General features: G+C 36.6%; 1 protein-coding gene across 1 annotated transcript in view; it reads left to right on the forward strand.

Annotated features, from left to right (window-relative positions):
• Nucleotides 1-766: 766 nt before the first annotated feature.
• The window catches only part of MROH9 (maestro heat like repeat family member 9), a 67,825-nt gene continuing 46,772 nt past the window's right edge, over nucleotides 767-21,819 (forward strand). The window contains exons 1-6 of the mRNA XM_063105909.1: nucleotides 767-868; nucleotides 4,180-4,259; nucleotides 5,205-5,340; nucleotides 5,904-5,990; nucleotides 6,923-7,027; nucleotides 13,693-13,828. Of these exons, the coding sequence (XP_062961979.1) occupies nucleotides 767-868; nucleotides 4,180-4,259; nucleotides 5,205-5,340; nucleotides 5,904-5,990; nucleotides 6,923-7,027; nucleotides 13,693-13,828 (646 nt within the window). The remainder of the gene's footprint in view (nucleotides 869-4,179; nucleotides 4,260-5,204; nucleotides 5,341-5,903; nucleotides 5,991-6,922; nucleotides 7,028-13,692; nucleotides 13,829-21,819) is intronic.

Raw genomic sequence — 21,819 nt, forward strand, 5'->3', positions numbered from 1 at the left:
TCCCCTTTAGGAATGCCCACAATTTGGATGTTAGAGTGCTTGAGATTGTCTGCTGTCTCTTTTAGGTTTTCCTCATTATTTTAAATTTTTTTCCTTTTTTTTTGTCTGCCCAAGTTATTTCAAAAAGACCATCTTCAAGCTCTGAAATTCTTTCTTCTGCTTGCTCTACCCTACTGCTCAAGCTCTCAGTTGTGTTTTTTATTTTGTTAAGTGAGTCTTTCATTTCTAGAAGTTCTGTTACACTCTTTTTTATGGTATTAATCTCTTTGTAGATTTCCTCCTTCATATTCTGGATGCTTTTTCTTGTTTCATTGTGTTCTCTAACTGAGTCTTCCTTTATTTCCTCAAGTTTTCTTAAGATCATTACTCAAAATTCTTTTTCAGACATTTCAAGGATTCCCTGTTCCATGGAGTCTGACTTTGGGGCATTAGTGTATCCTTTTGGTGGTGTCTTTTCTTCTGTATTGTTTGTACTTCTAGTGTTTTTTTGCTGATGCTTGGTCATTTGGAAGGGGGTTTGCTTCTTCTATTACATTGAGGTTGGCTGTGGAGTGGCCTTGGTTGCTACTGCCAGGGATGAACTGTCTTACTTGACAGTAGGTGTGGTGGTGGTTATGTTAAACCAACTTGGTTCCCATTCTAGACTCTGTGGTCATTGAATGAGCCCCTAACGTGTGGAGTTCTGCTGGGCCAAACTCGGTGGGTCAGAACTGTAGGCTGGTGCTCCCCCCTGTGTCTGAGGTAAGATGAGGGGCCAGGTGGAGCCATGCGGTTCCACTGGCTGACTGGCACCAGCGGGCTCACCTGCGTGGTGCCAGTTCAGAGTGGTGGGGAGGGGCTTGGAGTTCCACCTCTGCCTGAGTACAAGGTGGCAGGATTGGGGGGGCACATGGAGCCCCGCAGTTCTGCTGGCTGGCTGGCACTGGCAGGCTCACCTGCACGGTGCCGGTTCGGGGCAGCAGGGCCAGGCCTCTCTAAATGCTATTTTTAAATGTCTTTTCAGTAGTGATATTAAAAAGAACTCTTGAAGGTTTTTTTTAAAATGTGTGCATATTATCATCACTAGATCTGTAGTGACCAATATACACTACCTTGCCTTTAATAGTCTATTTGCTAGTATGTCTGTGTTTCTCTGTGGGTTACTTTTGCTAAGTCAGTATTACCTCTTCCAACTTGACTAGATAACATTGGCCAACAGGTACACGAAGAAATGCTTGACATCACTTAGCGTCAGGGAAATGCAAGTCAAAACCACACTGAGATATCATCTCACCCCAATCAGACTGGCTATTATCAAAAAGACTGAGAATAACAAATGCTGGTGAGGATGTGGAGAAAGGGGAACTCTTCTACACAGTTGGTGGGACTGTAAAATAGTACAGCCACTATGGAAAACAGTTTTGAGGTATCTCAAACAACTACAGATAGAACTACCATACAATCCAGCAATTCCACTGCTGGGTATATACCCAAAGGAATAGAAATCATCATGTCAAAGGGATATATGCATGCCCATGTTCATCGTAGCTCTGTTTACAATAGCCAAGATATGGAACCAACCTAATGTCCATTGACAGACAACTGGATACGGAAAATGAGGTATATACACATGATGGAATACTACTCAGCCACGATGAAGTTCTGCAATTAGCATCAACATGGATGAACTTGGAGAAAATTATGTTAAGTGAAATAAGACAGGCACAGAAAGACAAGTACCACACATCCTCACTCATAAGTGGGAATTAAGAAAGAAGGAATGAAACAAATGGAAGCAAGGAAGAATAAGAAAGACCACAATAACATGATAAGATTTCAGAAGGAGAGAACAGACCTGTGGTTACTAGAGGTGGGAAAGGGGGATGAGGTTGGAATGTTAGGAAGAAATTGGGTAAGGGGCAAAAAGAATAATTTTGATTGTAATAATGAACATGCTAATATTTATTTGATCATCACATATTGAACAAAAATACTGGCAGTCAACACCGTACCCCAAAAATATGTATAATCAATTATGCTTCAATCTGAAAAAAAAAAAAGAATGTTACATTGGGACAGATGCTTGTATGAACAAGAGGGGTACACAGAAGAAAAGAGATGCTATTCTATTAGGCTTTCTACAGTTATTAAATTTGTGCAATCTGATGATTTGATATACATATACATTGTGAAATGGTAACTAGAGTCAAATTAAATAACATCCATTACCACACTTAGTTACCATTGTGTGTGTGTGTGTGTGTGTGTGTGTGTGTGTGTGTGTGTGTGTGTAGTATGCATGTGTAGTATGTGTGTGTGTAGTGAGGACACTTAAGATCTACTCTCAGCAAATTTCAACTAAACAATGAAGTATTATTAACTATAGTCACCATGCTATCTATACATGACATTCTCCAGAACTTACTTATCTTCTTTCCTGAAAATCTGTACCCTTTGACCAACAATCTGTCCATTCCCCTCACCCTGCTCAAGCCCCTGATAATCACCATTCTATGCTCTGCTTCTATGAACTCCACTTTTTCAGATTACATAGATAAGTGAGATAATATACTACTTGTCCTTCTGTGTCTGGCTTATTTCACTTAGCATAATGTCCTCCAGGTTCATCTATGCTGTCACCAATGGCAGCATGTCCTTTTCTGTGGCTGAAAAATGTTACACTGTTTATATGTACTACATTTTCTTTAGCCATTCATCTGTCAAAGGACACTTAGGTTGATTTCCTATCTTGGTTTTTGTGAATAATGCCGCAGTGAACACAAGAAGTGCCTTTGGATATATAATGATAAGTGGGATTGGTGAACCATGTGGTGGTTCTGTTTTTAATTTTTTGAGGAACCTCCATATTGTTTTCCATAATGGATGTAGCAATTTACATTCCCACCAACAGTGTTCAGGTGTCACCCATTTCCACACCCTCAGTAACACTGGTCTCTTGTCTTTTTGTTAATAGCCATCCTAACAGGTGTGAGGTGATATTATAGTTCTAATTTGCATTTTCTCGTGATTTGTGATGATGAACATTTTTTCATTAACTTGTTGGCCATTGTGTCTTCTTTGGAAAAATGTCTATTTTATTTATTTATTTATTTTTGCTATTATGTTCCTTATATATTTTGTATACTAACCCCTTACCATATATATAGTTTGCAAATATTTCCTTACATTCCATAGATTGTCATTTTCATATTGTTAATTGTTTACTTTGCTGCACAGAAACTTTTGAATTTGTTGAAGACTGCCTTGTTTATTTTTGCTTTTGTTGCCTGCGCTTTCGGTATTATATTCAAAATATCAGGACCAAGACTAATGTCAAGAAGGTTTTTCTCTATGTTTTCTTACAGGAGTTTTACAGTTTCAAGTCTAATATATTTGGAGTCAATTTTTGTATATGGTGTCAGATAAGTGTCTTATTTTGTTTCTTTGCATGTGTACATCTGATTTTTCCAACATCATTTGTTGAAGAGACTATCCTTTGTCCATTGTATATTCTTGGCTTTCTTATGAAATATTAGTTGACCATATGTGGATGGGTTTATTTCTGGGCTTTCTATTCCATTCCATTTGTCTGTGTGTCTGTTTTTACATGAGTTCATACTGTTTTAACTACTGTGGCTTTGTAATATAGTTTGAAATAAGGAAGTGTGATGCCTCCAGCTTTGTTCTTTTTCAAGATTGGTTTGGCTAATTGAGGTCTAGTTCACCAGTTTCTTGAAAAAAATTATAAATTTCTAATGAAATCCCTTTTATTATCACTTTTAAAAGTTAAATATTTGTACTAGGGAGCTGTACATTGACATATAAGTGACTCTCATTTTATAGTGTGAATTTAATCATTCCTCAGTAAGACCTGATTTGCACTGTTATTTCAGCATTTTTATAGGTAGACTTCACACTAAGTAGGTTGCATTTAACAGTTATAATGGTGTACAAAAGTACACCTGGTAAAATGCTGTCTGAAAATGCTAATTTTATAAGTACTGTAAAAGGCCTCCATTTAGGCCAACATATACTTATGGATTTAAATTATGGTTTGGTCACACCACTTCTATGAACACTTAGTTTTATTTTCCAGTATGATTTGATCCCTTTAATCTCTTTAAAATAGAGAAATACGCATGATGTTATAAACCTCACCAGTCTGTAATCACTGATTCTTTTATTTTTTATGGTACTTAGGTGCAAACAGCTACCATCCTATGGGATGCATACTCAGGCCTGTTAAGTCATCAGGCCATGATCTTGGCCCTGAACTCCAGGTATGGTAAAATAAAATGCTCTCTTATTTCACTGATTAAATATCTTTAAAAGTTATATCTTTTTAAAAAATCAATGTGATATTTGAGTACATTTATACAGTGTGCAATGATGTATACAATTATCATAGGTCAATTAAGAAAAAAGAAAAAGAAAAAAAAATTCAGGGACAGTAGTAGATTAGAGGTTACCAGAAATTGAAGAGAAAGAATAATGAGTAGTTATTGCTTGTTGGATACACAGTTTATGTTTAGGATAATTTAAAAGTTTGGGAAATAGGTAGAGGTGGTGGTCCCACAACACTGTGAATATAATTAATTCAATGCAATTATATATTTAAAAATACTTAAAATGGCAATCCTTATTTTATGCATATTTTACCACAGTAAGAAAAAATCACAATTGTGAAAAATAAAAAATTCCTGCAAATTTCACCTTCCTAGTTCAACAACTATTATTTCTTTCTCATACTCTTTCTCAGTCTTTCTATATTGCATGGACAGGAAGATAATCCTTCTAGCTCCTGATGGGCGGGTTTCATTTGCCATCAATTTGAAGATGCATCCCAATGTCAGAAATATTAAGTGGCAAAAAACATAGTATCATCAATTAGAGAAACTGTGGCAGTAATATAGTTCACCTGTCTAAACCTTAGCATGGATTTGTGGACTTGGTGGAGAATGTAACCACTGTTTACATTATTATGTTTATAAAGAGATACATTCTGATTTCTAAATTACTTATTATCGCTGATATTTACAAAGAAATTTGTTTCTTTATATTTAAAGTATCACTGTCATTTTTAAGAGATTAAGACCCATGTTTCATGTGAAGCCAAAAGCAGGCCTCATTTTCTAGTACTGTCTGTTATCACTAAGAAAAAGCCACTAAAGTTAGGTTACCTTTGTTCTCTCATCAACTGAATAATTATACCTTTTTCTTGTCAGCTTTGTGGATCCCTTACTGCAATTTGAATCTCAACTGAAGATAATAGAGTCATCCTTTAATATGGTAGTTTCTATACCAAGTCTTGACAAAGTGAAAAAACTGGGGGAAAACAGCGAGGATGTTGCAGATCTGGAGGTAAGGTTTTTCCTTCTTTAATCATGATGAGACATTGTTATGCATCACAGCAGTTCTGCAGAATGTGCCTCAGGAGGTCGTAATCTTTGCTGTCTTCACTCTTCTTATATATAATAGATAAATAGTATTTTCTAGCACTAATCTATTATCCCTGGACTCCTTGTGAATTCTACAACCCACAGGACTTAATGGATTTTATAGGAACAAATAGGTGAAGATATTTTCAGTTAATTGATTTAGCAAGGACAGGGAGTTTACTGGTAAGTACTGCAAAGACGTAAACAAGAGCAGAAAATTGTGGAGGTAGAAAGAGCCCTATAGTGGTACCGGCAATATCTGTGGTCTTTATTTCCTCAGTATTGCTGCACAGTGCACTTACTCCATAAGCTGCAGAAGCAATTGGTGGCATATGGTATTAGGAGAGGTCTCACCAGCATAGACACCTCACTCCTTTCTTATCTTCAGCTTACGGAGAGAACTGAGGCCACCCAGATGCAAAACTATAGACATTAGGTATAATTTTTATCTGACTGGCTGGTTGTGCAACTTTTTTTGTATTTCAGAATTTATACCAAAGTATTTTAAACATATATGAGGACACCCTTCTGATCTTAGTGTCTAAAGATCTCTACAAACTACAGATCTTAAAGGTAAAGTAAAGTTTAAATAAGCAGTTTTGTTTTCTTGTCATAAATCTAAAGAACTTACCATGGTCCATTTATTTTCCATTTGCCATATTTGCATCTTCTGCAAATACTTGGTAGCTAAAAACTTTTTCTTACCCTCCTAGGAGTGAAATTACTCCCAAAATGAAATCACTTCCCTTCATTTAAATTACAGAAGCATTCGATTTTTAAGAATTCAATTTTGGGGAGATGGCATTAATGGATATTTGAGAAGCCAAGTCTTATGTGGTGATATATAGGTGAACACAATACAGAGTAGCAGAAAATAGTGTTGGCCTAACCTACCTGCAAGTTCAGATAACAATGAACCATGTTGTGACGGTGTCTATATGCATGTCTCTTCCCCATCAACTCTGGGGCTAGAGAATCCTGTGGGCATTCTATCTTCATGGATACCACTGTTTCAGTGGAAGACCTAACAACTATCCAAAATCCCACTTTTCACAACCAATACCTCACTGCATTTTTAATGTCCCAACCAGAGACAGAAGACTATGCTGAATGTCTTATGTTCTTCAATTTTGCATTTCTAACATGATGGCATCAGGGACCCACTATCTAGAAGTACTGGGAACACAGATTAATTTATCAGCAAATAACCACATCATAGCCTCTTGCTAAACTTTTTGTGATGCCCAACAAAGTGACTATTATAGTGGATATTAATAAATACTTGTTGGGTAGAATTAAATAAAACTCAGATGTAGTTACTATAGTATATATTACATAGTATACTAGATGTTTGTCTTTTATATTTTGGACATAAAAGTAGGTTAAGTGTAAAATAATCAGGAGATTATAGTGAACTCTGAATTGGTAAAGCTGGAGACTAGAAGTAGGGGCCTTTGGGAGATGGGAATACCATGGTTCTAGGATGACTCTTGTGTTTTCAACAGGAAATGACCGTGTGGATGAGTGAAGATGAATCATACGTACAAGAGAGAATAATGGTGATCATCAGCAGAGTGTTAAGCTTTGCATCCAGGAGAGTGAGGGGTTATGTGAGTCACAGAATGCAATAATGCCACCTGATTCTGAAGACTGCATTTCCATAGTGCTACTGTCTGTGTCTTGGGCCTTAAGAGCACTAAATGCTTGCTTGGTATTATTGTGCTAGGAGGTTGGGATATCAGGAAAGGCGTTAATATCCTACATGACTTAGTATCCATCAGAACAGAGTTCCTCAAACAATTGATTAAGATGCATTATGCTTTAGACAAACAGTATGAGTGTATTGCAAACACGTTTTTGCTGACTCCATGGATTTTCCTTTGTGAACCACAATCAACATTATTTATAACCTTATAAATTCTTCTATCCTTACCTTCTTTCTTATGTTCTCCTTTTTTCCCCTAAAATATTGTTCAAAACTGTTATTTATTTATTTTAAATTTATACAAGTAATTCTCAGGTATTTTCATTGTAAAACATGCTAGAGATGGTGCATAAATCTTACTTTACTTTCCTCTCTATCCCAAACCTGTCCCTAGCCATGTCAATGGGATGTGCACCCTGCCAAACCACTTTCTAGGTACACACCCACATATGCATGCACATACTGAGATATATAGCTTTATTAGTTAGTGTTTACTACAATTACATCATATTCACATATTCTTCATTTTGCTTTTTTCACTAAACAATATAGCCTGCAAATATTTTCACATTAATGTATATAGATCTATTTCACTCTTTTAAACACAGTATACTAATACATCCCATAGTTTTGATGAATTATGATCTACTTAAATATTTTTCAGTTGATGGACATTGAGGTATATTTTAGTTTTTTCTGCCTGAACAATATAGAATCGTCATCTTTGGGCAAGCATGCGAATATGTACTTAAAATGCTTAGAAAGATGATGGTCAGATCAAAAAGTGTTAAACTTTAGAAATGTGCAGTTGTCCTCTAAATTTGCATTTTTGTGTCTATTGAACTATCCATTTCCACATACCTTCACAAATACTGGGATATTATCAGAACTTTTAATTATTGTCTTTCAAACAGAGAATAGACATCGCATAATTGCCATTGTTTACTGAGCTTTTCTGCACTTTGAATGACATCATTGCTCACCTTCTCAGAAACTTTATACTACCCATGAACATTTCTCTCTTGTGGACACTATGCCTTCAACTTCTGTTTCCCAATTCATTTTTCATAGTGATTTTAAGACATATTCTACTAATTGCTTACTGAGTCATTTCAGGAGGAGTTAAGAACAAGGGGGGTTGGGAACATGTATCCATTTTCTATTACTTGTATAAACAATCCCCAGACATATGAAACAAAAGATCTAGTTCAGCCTTATAACAAATTTGAATTTTTACTATTTGAATTAAAATCAGTTTTAGAACATAACATAATTTACTTATATGGGGCAATAGTCCATGATATTATTTGTATCATACTAATCCCCTATTTTAGTGTTCAAAAGAGAGACTGAGTGGCTTGTTTAAATCATCTAGTTTTTTGATCTGGGAAGGCAGCCTTTCTCTCCTAAAATGGCTTGAGCTATCCATTCAAATGTCTAGAAGATTCATGATAGAAAATTTTGCAAGTGAGACTAGAGATTAAGTATAGTTCATCCCTCAAGACTGTTTTCTGCACAGTTCCTAACACATGTTATATGCTCAGCAAGTAATCAATGCCAGGTGTCTGACTAGGGCCTATTTACATGCTTCTCTCTGCATTTGAATATGTACATATATTCTAGTGAGTTCCACTCAAGTAGCAGGTAAGACATTTTGGAGTTTCTTCTTCTACCATCTCTTCCTCTTCTCTCTTTCCATTACTGTAGTAAAGTTTATTCTCCCTTGCACAAAGCCTATCCTTCAACTGTGGAAGAACAGACATACAAATTCACATGTGTAACAGAAGGATCTCATAAATCGTTAATTGAGGGTTCCTAGCTATAACAGATTTGTTTGAGAAAACGAGTGAGAAAACCTATTACTCTATTCTGCAGTGCTCACTAAATGCCACCAGGTGGAAGTACATCTGCATTTTCCAGAACATCGAAACTAAGAGCTAGAATCAACCAGCTCATCACAGTCATGGAAGCATAAAACTTCACTTAAGTTAACCTTCTCTTTAAAATAATGTCTTTGAAAGATGGGTAAATCAGTGGAACCAATAGAGTAGGACACAAATACATAAAACAAAACAATCAAAAAATATTGTTAATGAATTAAGAGCTGAGCTACCCATAGGCCTGGTAGTATATCTCTGTATCTGCCAAATTGTAGATAATCGGTGAATACTTGTTCTGCCCATTTCTAACTAAGTGTAACTACCTATTCTGTTCTCTACTACTGTTCATTTGTACACTGAATACGTTTCTCTTCATAATCTCACCTAGGTCTTCCAGAGTTTCAGAGGCTCTTGTCCTATTGAACAATCCTGTTCTGTCAGAATTTTTTTTAATGATAATATCCCTCACATGACTCCTGTGCCCATCGGGGTAGAGAAACTCCTGCACTCAAAGAATAGTTGTTCCTTCAATTAAACTATTCCATTTTCAACGGGCAAAGAAATGTGAGCTAAACATGTCATCTTATAACATTAACAGAAGGGGTTTTTTTCTAGCTTTGTTTATTAGCACATCAGCATTTAAAGATGGATGGAGGATTTCCAACTAAGCCAACAGATTGTCCACATGTATTTATCTCCTCTTCCTTCAGAGTCCTCACAAAATGACAGTAATAAAATTTGTTAAAGGTATAAATTCACAGCCACAGCAACCAAGAGAATTTCAATGGGCTACAGATGTTGACAAACTTCTAGAAGACAGAACAGATAGAAGATGGTAACTGAAATAGCATGGCAGGGGAACTGAATGTTGAGAGCCCATCCATGATCACTAAGATGGGGGACAGCAAAAAAGGGAGGCATTTGTCCTGTGGAACCCATAGAGGCTTGGAGTTAAGAAAGCTCAAGTAATGATGAGGGTTGGGAGTCAAAGAAAGGCTGGAAATATAGGCATTAATTGAAAAGATTAATCGGAAGTTTATACAGAAAATCTATGCTACTTCCCATTCCCCTTGACCCACAATAAGTTCATTGGCAGACAAAATTTGAGAACTCTTTTTTTTCTCCCCAAAAACATTGCTAAGTTCCTTAAAAAGAGAATCTTGCATTCTGTTTAGATATGCTACAGCACAACCCAGCCTCCCCTCCCAGTCACCCTAAAGCAAAATAGACACGGTGGTGAGCCTTGCTCATATACAACACCCCATCAAGAAGCATTGTATTCTGAAATATGAACAACCAGAGTTTGCCAGACAGCTGAGAAAACCCTCCAAATAAAAGAAACAGTCAAAGATAACAAACAGAAAAAATGATTACCAAAAATAGAAAGATAATTTAGGGTACTAACGAGAACTTGTTTTCAAAAAGAGTAGAGAAGACGAATTTGTATGACAAATGGAAATATAACTAAAGTGAGCACGGCCTGCATGTTGAACCAATTTACCTAGCAACATTGAGACTATATTATCGATTTTCAACTTTTAGGACCGATCTATAGGCCAAATGCTCAAAAACTTAAATGAGTTGCTGAGTGAAATGTTAATGCTATGAACTCAACAATACAAAAATAAAAGTGGATGAAATAGCTTAGTCGTTCTTCAACAAGTTAAACATAAAATTACCATATCACCCAGCAATCCTAGATATATATTCAAACAAAAACTTGTATGCAAGTGCTCATTGTAGCAAAATTCACATAGTCAAAAAGTGGAAACAACACAAATTCCATCAACAAATGAATGAACAAACAAAATGTGGCCTATTTATTCGATGGCATATTACTCAGCCAAGAAAAGAAATAAAGTCTGATAAATGCTACAACATGGATGAACTCTGAAAACATTACGCTAAGTTTGTTTGAAAGAAGCCAGTCACAAAAGGCTACATACTGTATGATTTCATTTCTGTGAAAATAATAGAATAGGAATATTCTTGGAGACAAAAAGTAGATTTGTGGTTGCCAAGGCCTGGAAGGAGGGAAAGCATGACCAGTTAATGGGGAGAGGGTTTCTACGTGAGGTGACAAAAAAGTTCTAGATGGTGGTGATGCTTGCACAGCACTGTGAGTTTACTTAATGCCACTGAACTACATATTTTACAATGGTTGAAATAGTAAATTTTATGTTATACATAAATTTCACCATAAAAAATGAAAAAAAAATTGCAGATAACAGAAATAGGAAAGTAGAAGTGACAGAGGGAAGTTGAAGAGAAATACAGCCCTCCCAACCACTTACCTTATAAAGTGGGGGATCGGCAAGATATCTCTATTTTATGAAACCAGAAATAAAAGTTATTTATTATTAAAACACAAAAGCAGAAGAATTTAAAACAGTAATGTACTATGATGAATAATATACTCAGTTGAGAAGATCGGGGCAAAGTGGAGGGTTGTAACTGAGATAAATTGTAATTTATCATAGTAGCAATAGATAGGCAATGTCTCAAACTGATGTTAGAAACAAAGTGAAAGTACATTGTTTAGAGATATAGGAGCGACTTCCAGAAGATGCAGCTATAAAACTTAGAAGTAGTTGCCTCTGGAATCTAGCACTTAAAACTACCATTATCGTTAACATAAGGAACTGCAGAGCCCAGATCTACAAAGAAAAGATCAAATAAGAAATGGCCAGAAAACTAAGAAATACTTAGGTTTAGGAGTGAATACTGAGAAGCTGCCCTTCTCCAGGTCTTAAGTCTCTGCTTTTTTGTAGGATTTGCATAGATTTTCCATAAAATCAGGGACATATTGTATTGAAAGTTCTCAAAGTCTGGTGTTGCGGAGGTGTAACTGTGGCTAGCACACTTCCAAAGGGACTGTGCAAGGTATAATCAAAGTGCTCCATGGTCTTCACTGCCTTACTCCTTTTTCGGCCTATCCTAGGCCATGCCCCACTCCCCAAACACACATTTTAGTTGGCAAAAGTAAGTAAAAGTACAATCTAGACACGGCCACACCTACCCAGCTAGAGACATACATCTAGACAGATCTTGTCTGGTAAAGAGAAGTAAAGCACTAGTAACTTCATTTACAAAAACACCTGCTAAGAATTATACATCTACAAGTTCATGAGAAGGAAAAATCAGAAAGAATATTTGGGGCAAAAACTGTAATACAATAACATCTTAGGGCCAATTCCCTGTAAATGGTCTTTGACTTCAGGGAGCTAAGCTGTGAGAAGCACCTCCCCTCCCTCATGCCCAACAGAGAAAAAGAACTCTGCACCTTTTTTCCTTAGGCCCATAACACAATGGTGGTCCCAGATCTTGCCATCAGATGAACAAAAGAAACTTGTAATGTAAATCCAAAGAAAAGGACATCCAGGGAAAGACAGCATTTCTCCCTAGGGCCTGGAGGAGAGGCAGCTCCTACTGTCTGCTTCTAGATTCTCCTAAGTCATGGGCCTCCTAAAAGGGGGAGTCCCAGACCAGTTTTACAAAGAATTATGGGTGGAAAGAATCCAAGGAGAATATCCACAGAAGAAAGTAATTTATGATCTCCTCTCTTCCCATTAAAACCATCACTCCCAGCCTCCCAATTCAGTTATGGCTTTGGTTCATGACTCAGGTCACTTCGCACTTTTTTCTCAGGAATTACTCGTGTGTGTGTGTGTGTGTGTGTGTGTGTGTGTGTGTGTGTGTGTAAGAGAGAGAGGGAGATGTGTGAGTAAGTCAAGCCACATGAGGTACAAGGATAAAGGTATTGAAGAAGGTAGAAAGAAGCCAAAGCAGGCCTTGGGATCCCTTAGAGGGTTCACTTGGATTCTGACTTTTACCATTAACACTTCTTCCAATCATCAAAGCATTTATCCAGAAAAAGTGATCACTTATCTTAGACAAGAACACCCTGCAGATTATGCCACAAGATTGTCAAACCCACATGTGGGCAGAGCCGTTTTGAGTTTAAACACATACACACAATTGATAATGGGTACTCCTACCTTTGTAAAAGCAAATGTCTCTTTCAACTCTCCTCTCTTCTTTTATGTCTCTACTCCCTTTATTTGCATTTGATCTGGGCAAATAAGTCAGTCAAGATGAAAATCTAAATATTTGAACAGCTTCTGTGTCAAGAAAGTTGTTGGGGGGGGAAACACATAAACATTATGGTAGTAGCTTTGGCATCAAAAGCAAATGCTCTGAGTTTTAAAAAAATGAATTTACCCAGACAAGTCAGACTAATTTAGAAGGATAAGTCATGCTTCCCCAGTGATTTACAGAGTCATCTTAAGTATTTCACATGTGAGGAAGGAAGCATTAAAGATTTTGTAAATCTACCTCCATCCTATTTCTCCATATCCTGGGAATTTGCTACCTGCAAATTTCTACCTGCTGTGTGGAATAGAAACTAACATTAGCTGAGTCACTATTATTTCCAAGAACTTTGCTAGGAACTTTCTTTCTTGTCATGTGTTACCCTTTACTCCCTACTATAACTGTTACAAGGTGGCATATGTAATCTTCATTTCACAGATGAGGAAATTGACACTCAGTAGCAGAGTCAAAATTTGAATACAGATTTTGTAAACTCAAGCTTATCCTCTAATACTAGTCTAATACTTGAGGATCAGATGCAGATATTTAATGTTGACTATGGATAGCAAATGCATTTTCTCTTTTGTTTCTTCATTAGACAAGTGTCGATGCTCCCTGTTTGGGTGGTCTGGCAGCAGAAATGTCTCTTTTGTGTTCCCATGCTGATTCCTCAATCACACAACAAGCATCCTTGGGAATGTATCACCTCCTTTGCATTGCAAAAATTCAGAATGGTAAAAATAATTCACCTTATTTTCTAAGGATTACTAAGAATCTGTTCCTAATCATTTTATGTGTGGGTTTCAGGAATGCTCTATGTCTGTGAATTTCTTAATCCTGCCCTAAGATCTATAGCTCCACTTTCTAAAATGTGCTTTTTAAAAATTGTCTTAGGATTGTCAAGAAATTCTAGTAATGGTATAGTTTGGTTCTTCAAAGTCTATAAAGTATTTTGCTTATATTAGCATTTAGAGTTTAATGGTGGGGACAGAAATGCTTGGTGAAGTCATGGAGGAAAAAGAAGGAGAGTGGTTACCAATGAGACTTTTTAAAAGGGCGTATTTTTGCCTCTAATTGGGCTCAAATAGAATACTCAGAAGATTCCTGCCTCAATAGTGGTAGAAAATTGGCCTAAGACTAAAACAAATGCTGCTATGGCTTGCCTAGCAAAGCACGAAAGCAAGACCTAAAAGAATCAGACTATTTCCAAGTAATGTAACTGCATCTCAAAACAAAGTTTAAAAATATTTGTTGTGTACTCAGCTTCTGTCCAGGATATAATAGCAGAGAACAGAATTCCCCTATTTACCCTCCCATCAGAAATAACTATCTATGTATTTATAAATATAATATAATGACTATATATATATTTATAAAGGTAATATAAATATACATTACACACAAACACACATATGATTCCTAATTTATTGGACATCAGATAATAAAGGACAATGATTCTTGACAGATGCAAAGATGGGAACAAATAAGGTTGGGTCTATAATTGCCTGAGCTTACCACCTAGAGTCAGTTTCTAGGGTCTAGCACAGGAAAAGGTAACCTAATGGTCTCATCAAGTTGAAGAGACAGAATTAGGAGTCCAGGGAGACCAAGATAGCTAGAGTTCACAAGGAAGAGTATCAGAGAGGATTGCTAAAAACGAGAACTGCAACAGTCCACATATGAGAGTAAACTGTGATAAGTTAAAGATGTATCACGTCACCCCTAAAACAACCCCTAAGGTAATATGGCAAACAATTATAAACAAAAATATTCTATATTCTAAACAATGCTTACATTTCCCTATTGTATTACACCTAGTTGCTTTACACATTTGTTCATCTGCCTGATAACTAAAGCCTTGTGTGTTTAAAACCTCTGGATAAATATAGGATTAACCATATCTCTGTAAAATAAAATTGATTTTAGTTTTGAAAATGCAAAAAAATAATAATTATTATAAGCAAAAATATAAGTTATAACTTATAATATGGTTTAAGTTAATAAGCCCAATAGAGATAAAATAAAATCATAAAAAATACTTAATTCTAAGGTTCTGGTTCATGATGGCTGACTAAAGTCACCCAGCTTTCACTTCTGACAGAAAGAAAGTCCAAAACAACCAATGGATTATCACACGTTGAATAGAGTGTCTAGGAGAAAGCACTGGAGTTCAGCAAAACAGTGAAGACCCCCTGAGGATGGCAGCATAGAAAGACAAGTGAAGTGCCCAACCGAGATTGGCTCAGAGCCAGAAGAGATTCACTTCAGGGAAATATTAAGCAAAAAAAAAAAACCCAAAGGTCTACACTCCCACCATGGACACCTGCAATCCTAGCTTCAAGAGAGGCACACAGCCCTTGCAGGCCATGAGCCCAGTAAAGGAAGCTTTTTGGAACCCATATGACTGCATTATTCTAGGGAGGGAATTCATGCTGAGCCCCCCATCCTCTGGAACTCAGGCTGCCACAGCACATAACCACTTTGGGATCAAAGCCAACACCAGAGTGCATTCTGCTCAGAGACCCAATAGTCACACTATGACTTCAGCACCCAAACCCACACAGCACCCTGCACCCCTGAGAACAGACAGTATAACACAATGGGGAGGCCACCCCCACGACAAAAAATGCTGATGATCTTCCAGAGTCTTTGAGCAAACCAATTGGGGCCTTCTGCCAAAATTATCAGCCCTCCTGTCTTCAGTGGAGCACCTGTGTGCCTCTCTCAGGAACACAGAATCCCACTGTGGCTCCAGTGAGCCCACCTGGAGCCACCCACTCCAGCTGAGGAGCTACAGAGCATCCCAGCATCTCTCTTGGAGGCACAGAGTCCCACCCATGGCCCCAGCAACCTTGCCCAGTTAACCACTCCAACTGAGAAGCTGCAAGGTCTCTAGCATCTCTACCAGGGTGCTGGGTCCCATTCACAACCACAGCAAACTTTACCAGAATCATCCACTCAAGCTAAGAAGCTGCAAAACACCATAGCATCTCTCTTGGGAATGCAGGGTCCCACCTGTGACCCCAGTTACCTTAGGCAGAGTCACCAACTCCAGTGAGGAGCTGAGGAGTGCCTCAGAGTCTCTCTTGCAGGTGGTGAGTCTCACCCACAGTCCCAGCAATCTGACCCAGAATGGCTCATTCCAACTGAGGAGTTTCAGAGCACATCAACGTCTCTCTTGGGAATGCAGAGTCATGCTTGCTGTGCCAGTGATCCCACCCAGAGTCACCCATTCAACTGTGTAGCTGTAGAGTGCCCCAAGTCTTCTTCCAAGGTCCCAAGATCTTGCCAGTGATCCCAGCAACCCCACCCAGTGTCACCTAGTCCAGCTGAGAAGCTTCAGAGTAATTTAGTGTCTCTCTCAGGAATCTGAAGTTTTGGTCATGACCCAACATTCCTGCCTGGAGTCACCCGTTCAAGCTGAGAAGCTGAAGATCACTCCAACATCTCTTCTAGGCACCTGAGATCTTGCCTATCCTACTCAGCTGAGGAGTTTCAGAATTCCCAAGCATCTCTCCTGGGAGTCCAAGGTCCCAACCACAGTCCCAGCAACATCCCCCAAGGGTTGGCCACCCCGACTGAGGAGCTACCAAGTGCCCTAGTATTTGTCCCTGGGCTCCATGATCTCACCTATTTCCCTGGCAAGCCCACTCTCTTTAGCTGTGTTTATACAATTACCACAGCACCTCTCCCCAAACCCCAAAGTTCTAAGACCCCAGCAACCCCATTCCAGGGTCACACACTTCGTTTGAGGACTGGCTGACCACAGTAGTGCATCTTACAGAGGCTCAAAGTCCCAACCGCAGCCCCAGCAATCTCTCCCAGTATCATCACTCCATCAAGGAGCTGCCATGTTCCACAGTGTCTAGGCCACTGAGGCACTTGTAGACCACTTCAATGTTGACAACAGTCAAAGAAATCACATGGAGACTACACTAATGCACTCACCAAAACCAGTTCTAAAATGCACTATCCAACCAACACTGTAGAATACATTTACAGGAAACAGTCTCTCCCTTCAAAAGCTACTCCAGAAAATTAGAAGAAGTGACTGTTCCACCAGATGACCAGACATCAACATAGGGATACAAGAAACATGAAAAAATAAGGAAACATGACACTGCCAAAGGAATAAAATAATGTCCCAGTACCAGACCCCAAAGAAAAGGAAATCTATGAAATGCCTGAAAAGGAATTCAGCAATATACTCTTAAAGAAATTCAATGAGATACAACAGAATACAGATACACAATTAAATTAAATCAGAAAAACAATTAATGATCTGAATGAGAAATTCAAGAAAGGATAGATATCATTAAAAAAACAAGCAGAAATATTGGAAGTGAAGAATAAATTTAATTTAATTTAAAAATACATTGAAAGCTTAAGTAACAGGCTTGATCAAACAGAAGAATTTCTGAACTTGAAGAAAGGTCTTTTAAAATAAGCCCATTGAACACACACAGAAGAACAATAAGGAGGAGGAGGAGGACAAGAACAAGAAGAAAAAAAATAAACAAAGAATAATAAAGGACAAAGAAAGTCTATGAGATTTATGGGACATTAAGCATACAATCCTTCACATTATTGGTGTTCCAGAAAGGGAAGAGCGAGGGAAAGGCATCAAAAACCTCTTTTAAAAAAAAAACTGAAAAATTCCCAAGCTTGAGGAGAGGTATGAACTTCCAGATCAAAGAGACCAAGTATCCTCAAACAGATTTAACCCAAAAAGGTCCTCTCTGAGGCACATTGTACTGAAATTATCAAAAGTAAAGGACAAAGAAAGTATTCTAAAAATAACAAGAGAAAAGCATCAAGTCTCCTGTAAGAAAATCCTCATCAGACTAACAGCAGATTTCTTAGCTAACCCCTTACAGGCCAGGAGAGAATGGGATATACTCACAGTACTGAAGTTTTAAAAAAAACTCAAAAACTGCCAGCCAAGATTACTGTACCCAGCAAAGCAATCCTTCAGTAATGTACTAGAAATAGTGTCTTTTCCAGACAAATAAAATCTGAGAAAATTGACCACTAGACTGGCTCCACAAGAAATCCTTAAAGGAGCCCTACATCTGGAAGCAAGAGAATGATAACTACCATCATGAAAACATTTGGAAACCAAGAAAGCAATCTCATTTTACAATAGCTACCAATAAAATAAAATAAAATAAAATACCTAAAAATAAATTTAACAAAGGGGATGAAAGATCTCTACTACAAAGAGTACAAAAAATGGATAAGAGAGCTGAAAAAGGACACATAAAAAATGAAAAGACATCTCATGTTCATGAATTGGAAGAATTAATATGGCCCAAATAACCATACTACCTGTACTAATCCATTTCTGTTGCTTATAATGGAATACCTAAAACTGGATAATGTATAAAGAAATGAAATTTATTTCTTATAGTTTCAGAGGCTGGGAAGTTCACCGTACAGGGAAGACATCTGGTGAGGGCCTTCTTCCTGGTGGGGTGACTTTCTTCAGCAACTTATAGTATCACATGGTGAGAATGGCAGAGCAAGAGTGAGTTAACACTCTCACTTGCTCTCCTTATAAAGTCATCATAACCATGCCTATGACCACCCATTAAGCTATCAATGGATCAATCCATTCACTAGGGTACAGTCCTCACAATCTAATGACCTTGTATAGGCCTCACCTTTTAATTACCATTATAGGATTTCCCAACCTCCTAACACTGTTACAATGGAGATCAAGTTTCCAATACATGAACTTTTGGGGGACACTTTTAACCCATAGCACTACCCAAAGCAATCTACAGATTCAATGCAATCTCTATGAAAATACCAATGATATACTTCACAGAAATAGAAAAAAAATCCTAAAAATCATTTAAAACCACAAAACACCCTGGATAGCCAAAGCAATCCTGAGCAAAAAGCACAATATTGGAGGCATACTGACTTCAAAATAGACTTCAAAGCTATAATAATCAAAATAGCATAGTACTGGCATTAAAAACAGACACCTAGACCAATGGAACAGAATAGAGAACCCAGAAATAAATCCACATTTCTACAACCAACCTATTTTTTCACAAAGTTACCAAGAACGTATATTAGGGAAAGGGCAATCTCTTCAGTAAATCATGCTGAGAGAACTGAACATCCATATACAGAAGAAAGAAACTAGATCCCGTATCTCTCACCATATATAAAATATAGCAAAATGAATTAAATACTTATATGTAGGACCTTAAACTATAAAACTACTAGAAGAAAACAGGGGAAACACTCTAAAACATTGATCTGGAAAAAAATTACATGAAGAAGAATTCTAAAGCACAGGCCACAAAAGCAAAAATAGACAAATGGGATAACATAAAACTAAGAAGCTTCTGCACAGCAAAGAATGCAATCCAATAGAGTGAAGAGGCAACCAGAAAAATGGGAAAAAATATTTGCAAACCATTCATGCAACAAGAAATTAATAATACACAGAGTATACAAGGAACTTAGGTAGCTCAACAGCAAAAAAAAAAAAAAAAGATAATTATAATCCAATTAAATAATGGGAAAATGACCTGAATAGACATTTCTTAATAGCTATACAAATGGCCAACAGGTGTACAAAAAATGCTCATTATCACCAATCATCAGGGAAATACAAATCAAAACCACATTGAGATATCATTTCACCCCAGTTAGATTGTCTGTTATCAAGAAGACGGTGAATAACAAATGCTGGCAAGAATGAAAAGAAAGAGGAACCCATATACACCACTGGTAGGACTGTAAATTATTACATCCATTATGGAAAACAGTATAGAGGTTCCTCAAAAACACTAAAAATAGAACTACCATATGACCCAGCAACCCCACTGCTGGGTAATTATCTAAAGGAAAGGAAATTAGCATACCAAAGAGACATATGCACCTCCATGTTGATTGCAGTACTATTTGCAATAGCCAGAATATGTTGTCAACCTAGGTATCTGTTGACAGATGAATAGATAAAGAAAAGTGGGACATATACATAACGAAATACTACTGGGCCATAAAAAAGAATTAAATCCTGTCATTTACATTAACATGGATGAGTCTAGAAGACATTAGGTAAGTGAAATAAGTCAGGCACAGAAAAATAAATAACACATGTTCTCACTCATATGTGGGAAGTAAAGAAATAAAAGTTGAGCCTGTAGAAGTAGAGAAAGAGTAGAATTTTGGTTACTAGAGGCTGGGAAGGGGAGGTGAGGGGATAAGGAGAGGTTCGTTAATGGGTACAAAATGACAGCTAGATAGTAAAAATAAATTCTAATGGTCTACAGTAGTGATAGGCATCTATAATAAACAATAATTAATTCTATGTTCTTGATTAGCTAGAAGAAAGAACTCAAATGCTCTCATCACAAAGAAATGAAAAAGTTTTGTGATGATGAATATGCTAATTACTCTGATTTGATAATCACACATTGTATATATGTATTGAAATATCTCTGTACCCCATAAATACATAAAATCAATATGCATCAATTAAAATAAATAAATAAATAAAAACAGAAAGTGGATATGTTAAATAAGACAGAGAAAATGTTAATTTTTGAAGCTAAGCAATGGTTACAGAGGTGTTCATTACATTAGTCTCTACTTTTATGTTTGAAATTATCTGTTGTATGAAGCTGAAATATTTTAAATAACTTTTAGAAGCAAAACTTTTATGACATTTTCAAAAGACATTTATTTCCTAATAGTATAAAATAAAATAGGTATTATTTTAAAAAATACTTAATCCAAAAGAAGGTGAAACAGGAAAAATAGAAAGAAGAACAGATGGAACAAATAAACAATAAGGAATCAAGAGAAAACTTACACCTAACCACAATAAATGTAAATGTTCTAAATACCTCAAATGAAAAGGCAGAAATTGTCAAATTCAATAAAAAGTAAGACTCATCTATATGTCACCTACAAGAAACCCAATTTAAATATAAAGTCACAAACAAATTAAAACTTAAAAGCTGGAAAATCATATAACATGCTAACACTAATTTTAAAAACTGGATTGGCTATATAAATATAAAAATGATATGTTTCAGAGCAAAGAATGCTTCCAGAGAAAAAGAGGGTCATTCCATAATGATAAAGAGGTCAATTAATTAGGAAGACATAACAATCTTAAACACTTATGTACCTTAAAACAAAAATACATTATAATAAGAAATTAAAATGCATTAAACAAAAAGAGAACTTCAAGGAGAAACTGAGAGATTCACCATTACCGTCAAAGAATTCAAAACCCCTTTCTCAATAATTCAATAATATAATTACCTCTCAATAATTCTTAATTACACAGAAAATCAATAAGGATATAGACTTGAACCAACTTGAGCAAATTGACATTTGTAGACCACTCCACCAATAATAGAAAAATGAACATTATTTTCAATTCTTTTGGTAAAGAGAACATTTCCCAAAACAGATTATATTCCAGGCTGTAAACAAGTCTCAAGAAATTTAAATTACTCTTTGACCAAAACAGAGTTAAATTAGAAATCAAAAGCAAAAAGATATCTGGAAAATCCAAAATATTTAGAAACTAGATTGCATACTTCTAATGACTCATGGGTCAAAGAAGGAAGTAAAAATGCAAAAGTACTTTGAACTGAATGTAAATGAAAATACAAAATTTAAAAATTTGTGGGATGCAGCTAAAGGAGTATTCAGAGGAAAAATTCATAGCACTATATACCTATTTTAG

This window comes from Cynocephalus volans, chromosome 8, assembly GCF_027409185.1.
Source record: "Cynocephalus volans isolate mCynVol1 chromosome 8, mCynVol1.pri, whole genome shotgun sequence".
NCBI lineage: Eukaryota > Metazoa > Chordata > Mammalia > Dermoptera > Cynocephalidae > Cynocephalus > Cynocephalus volans.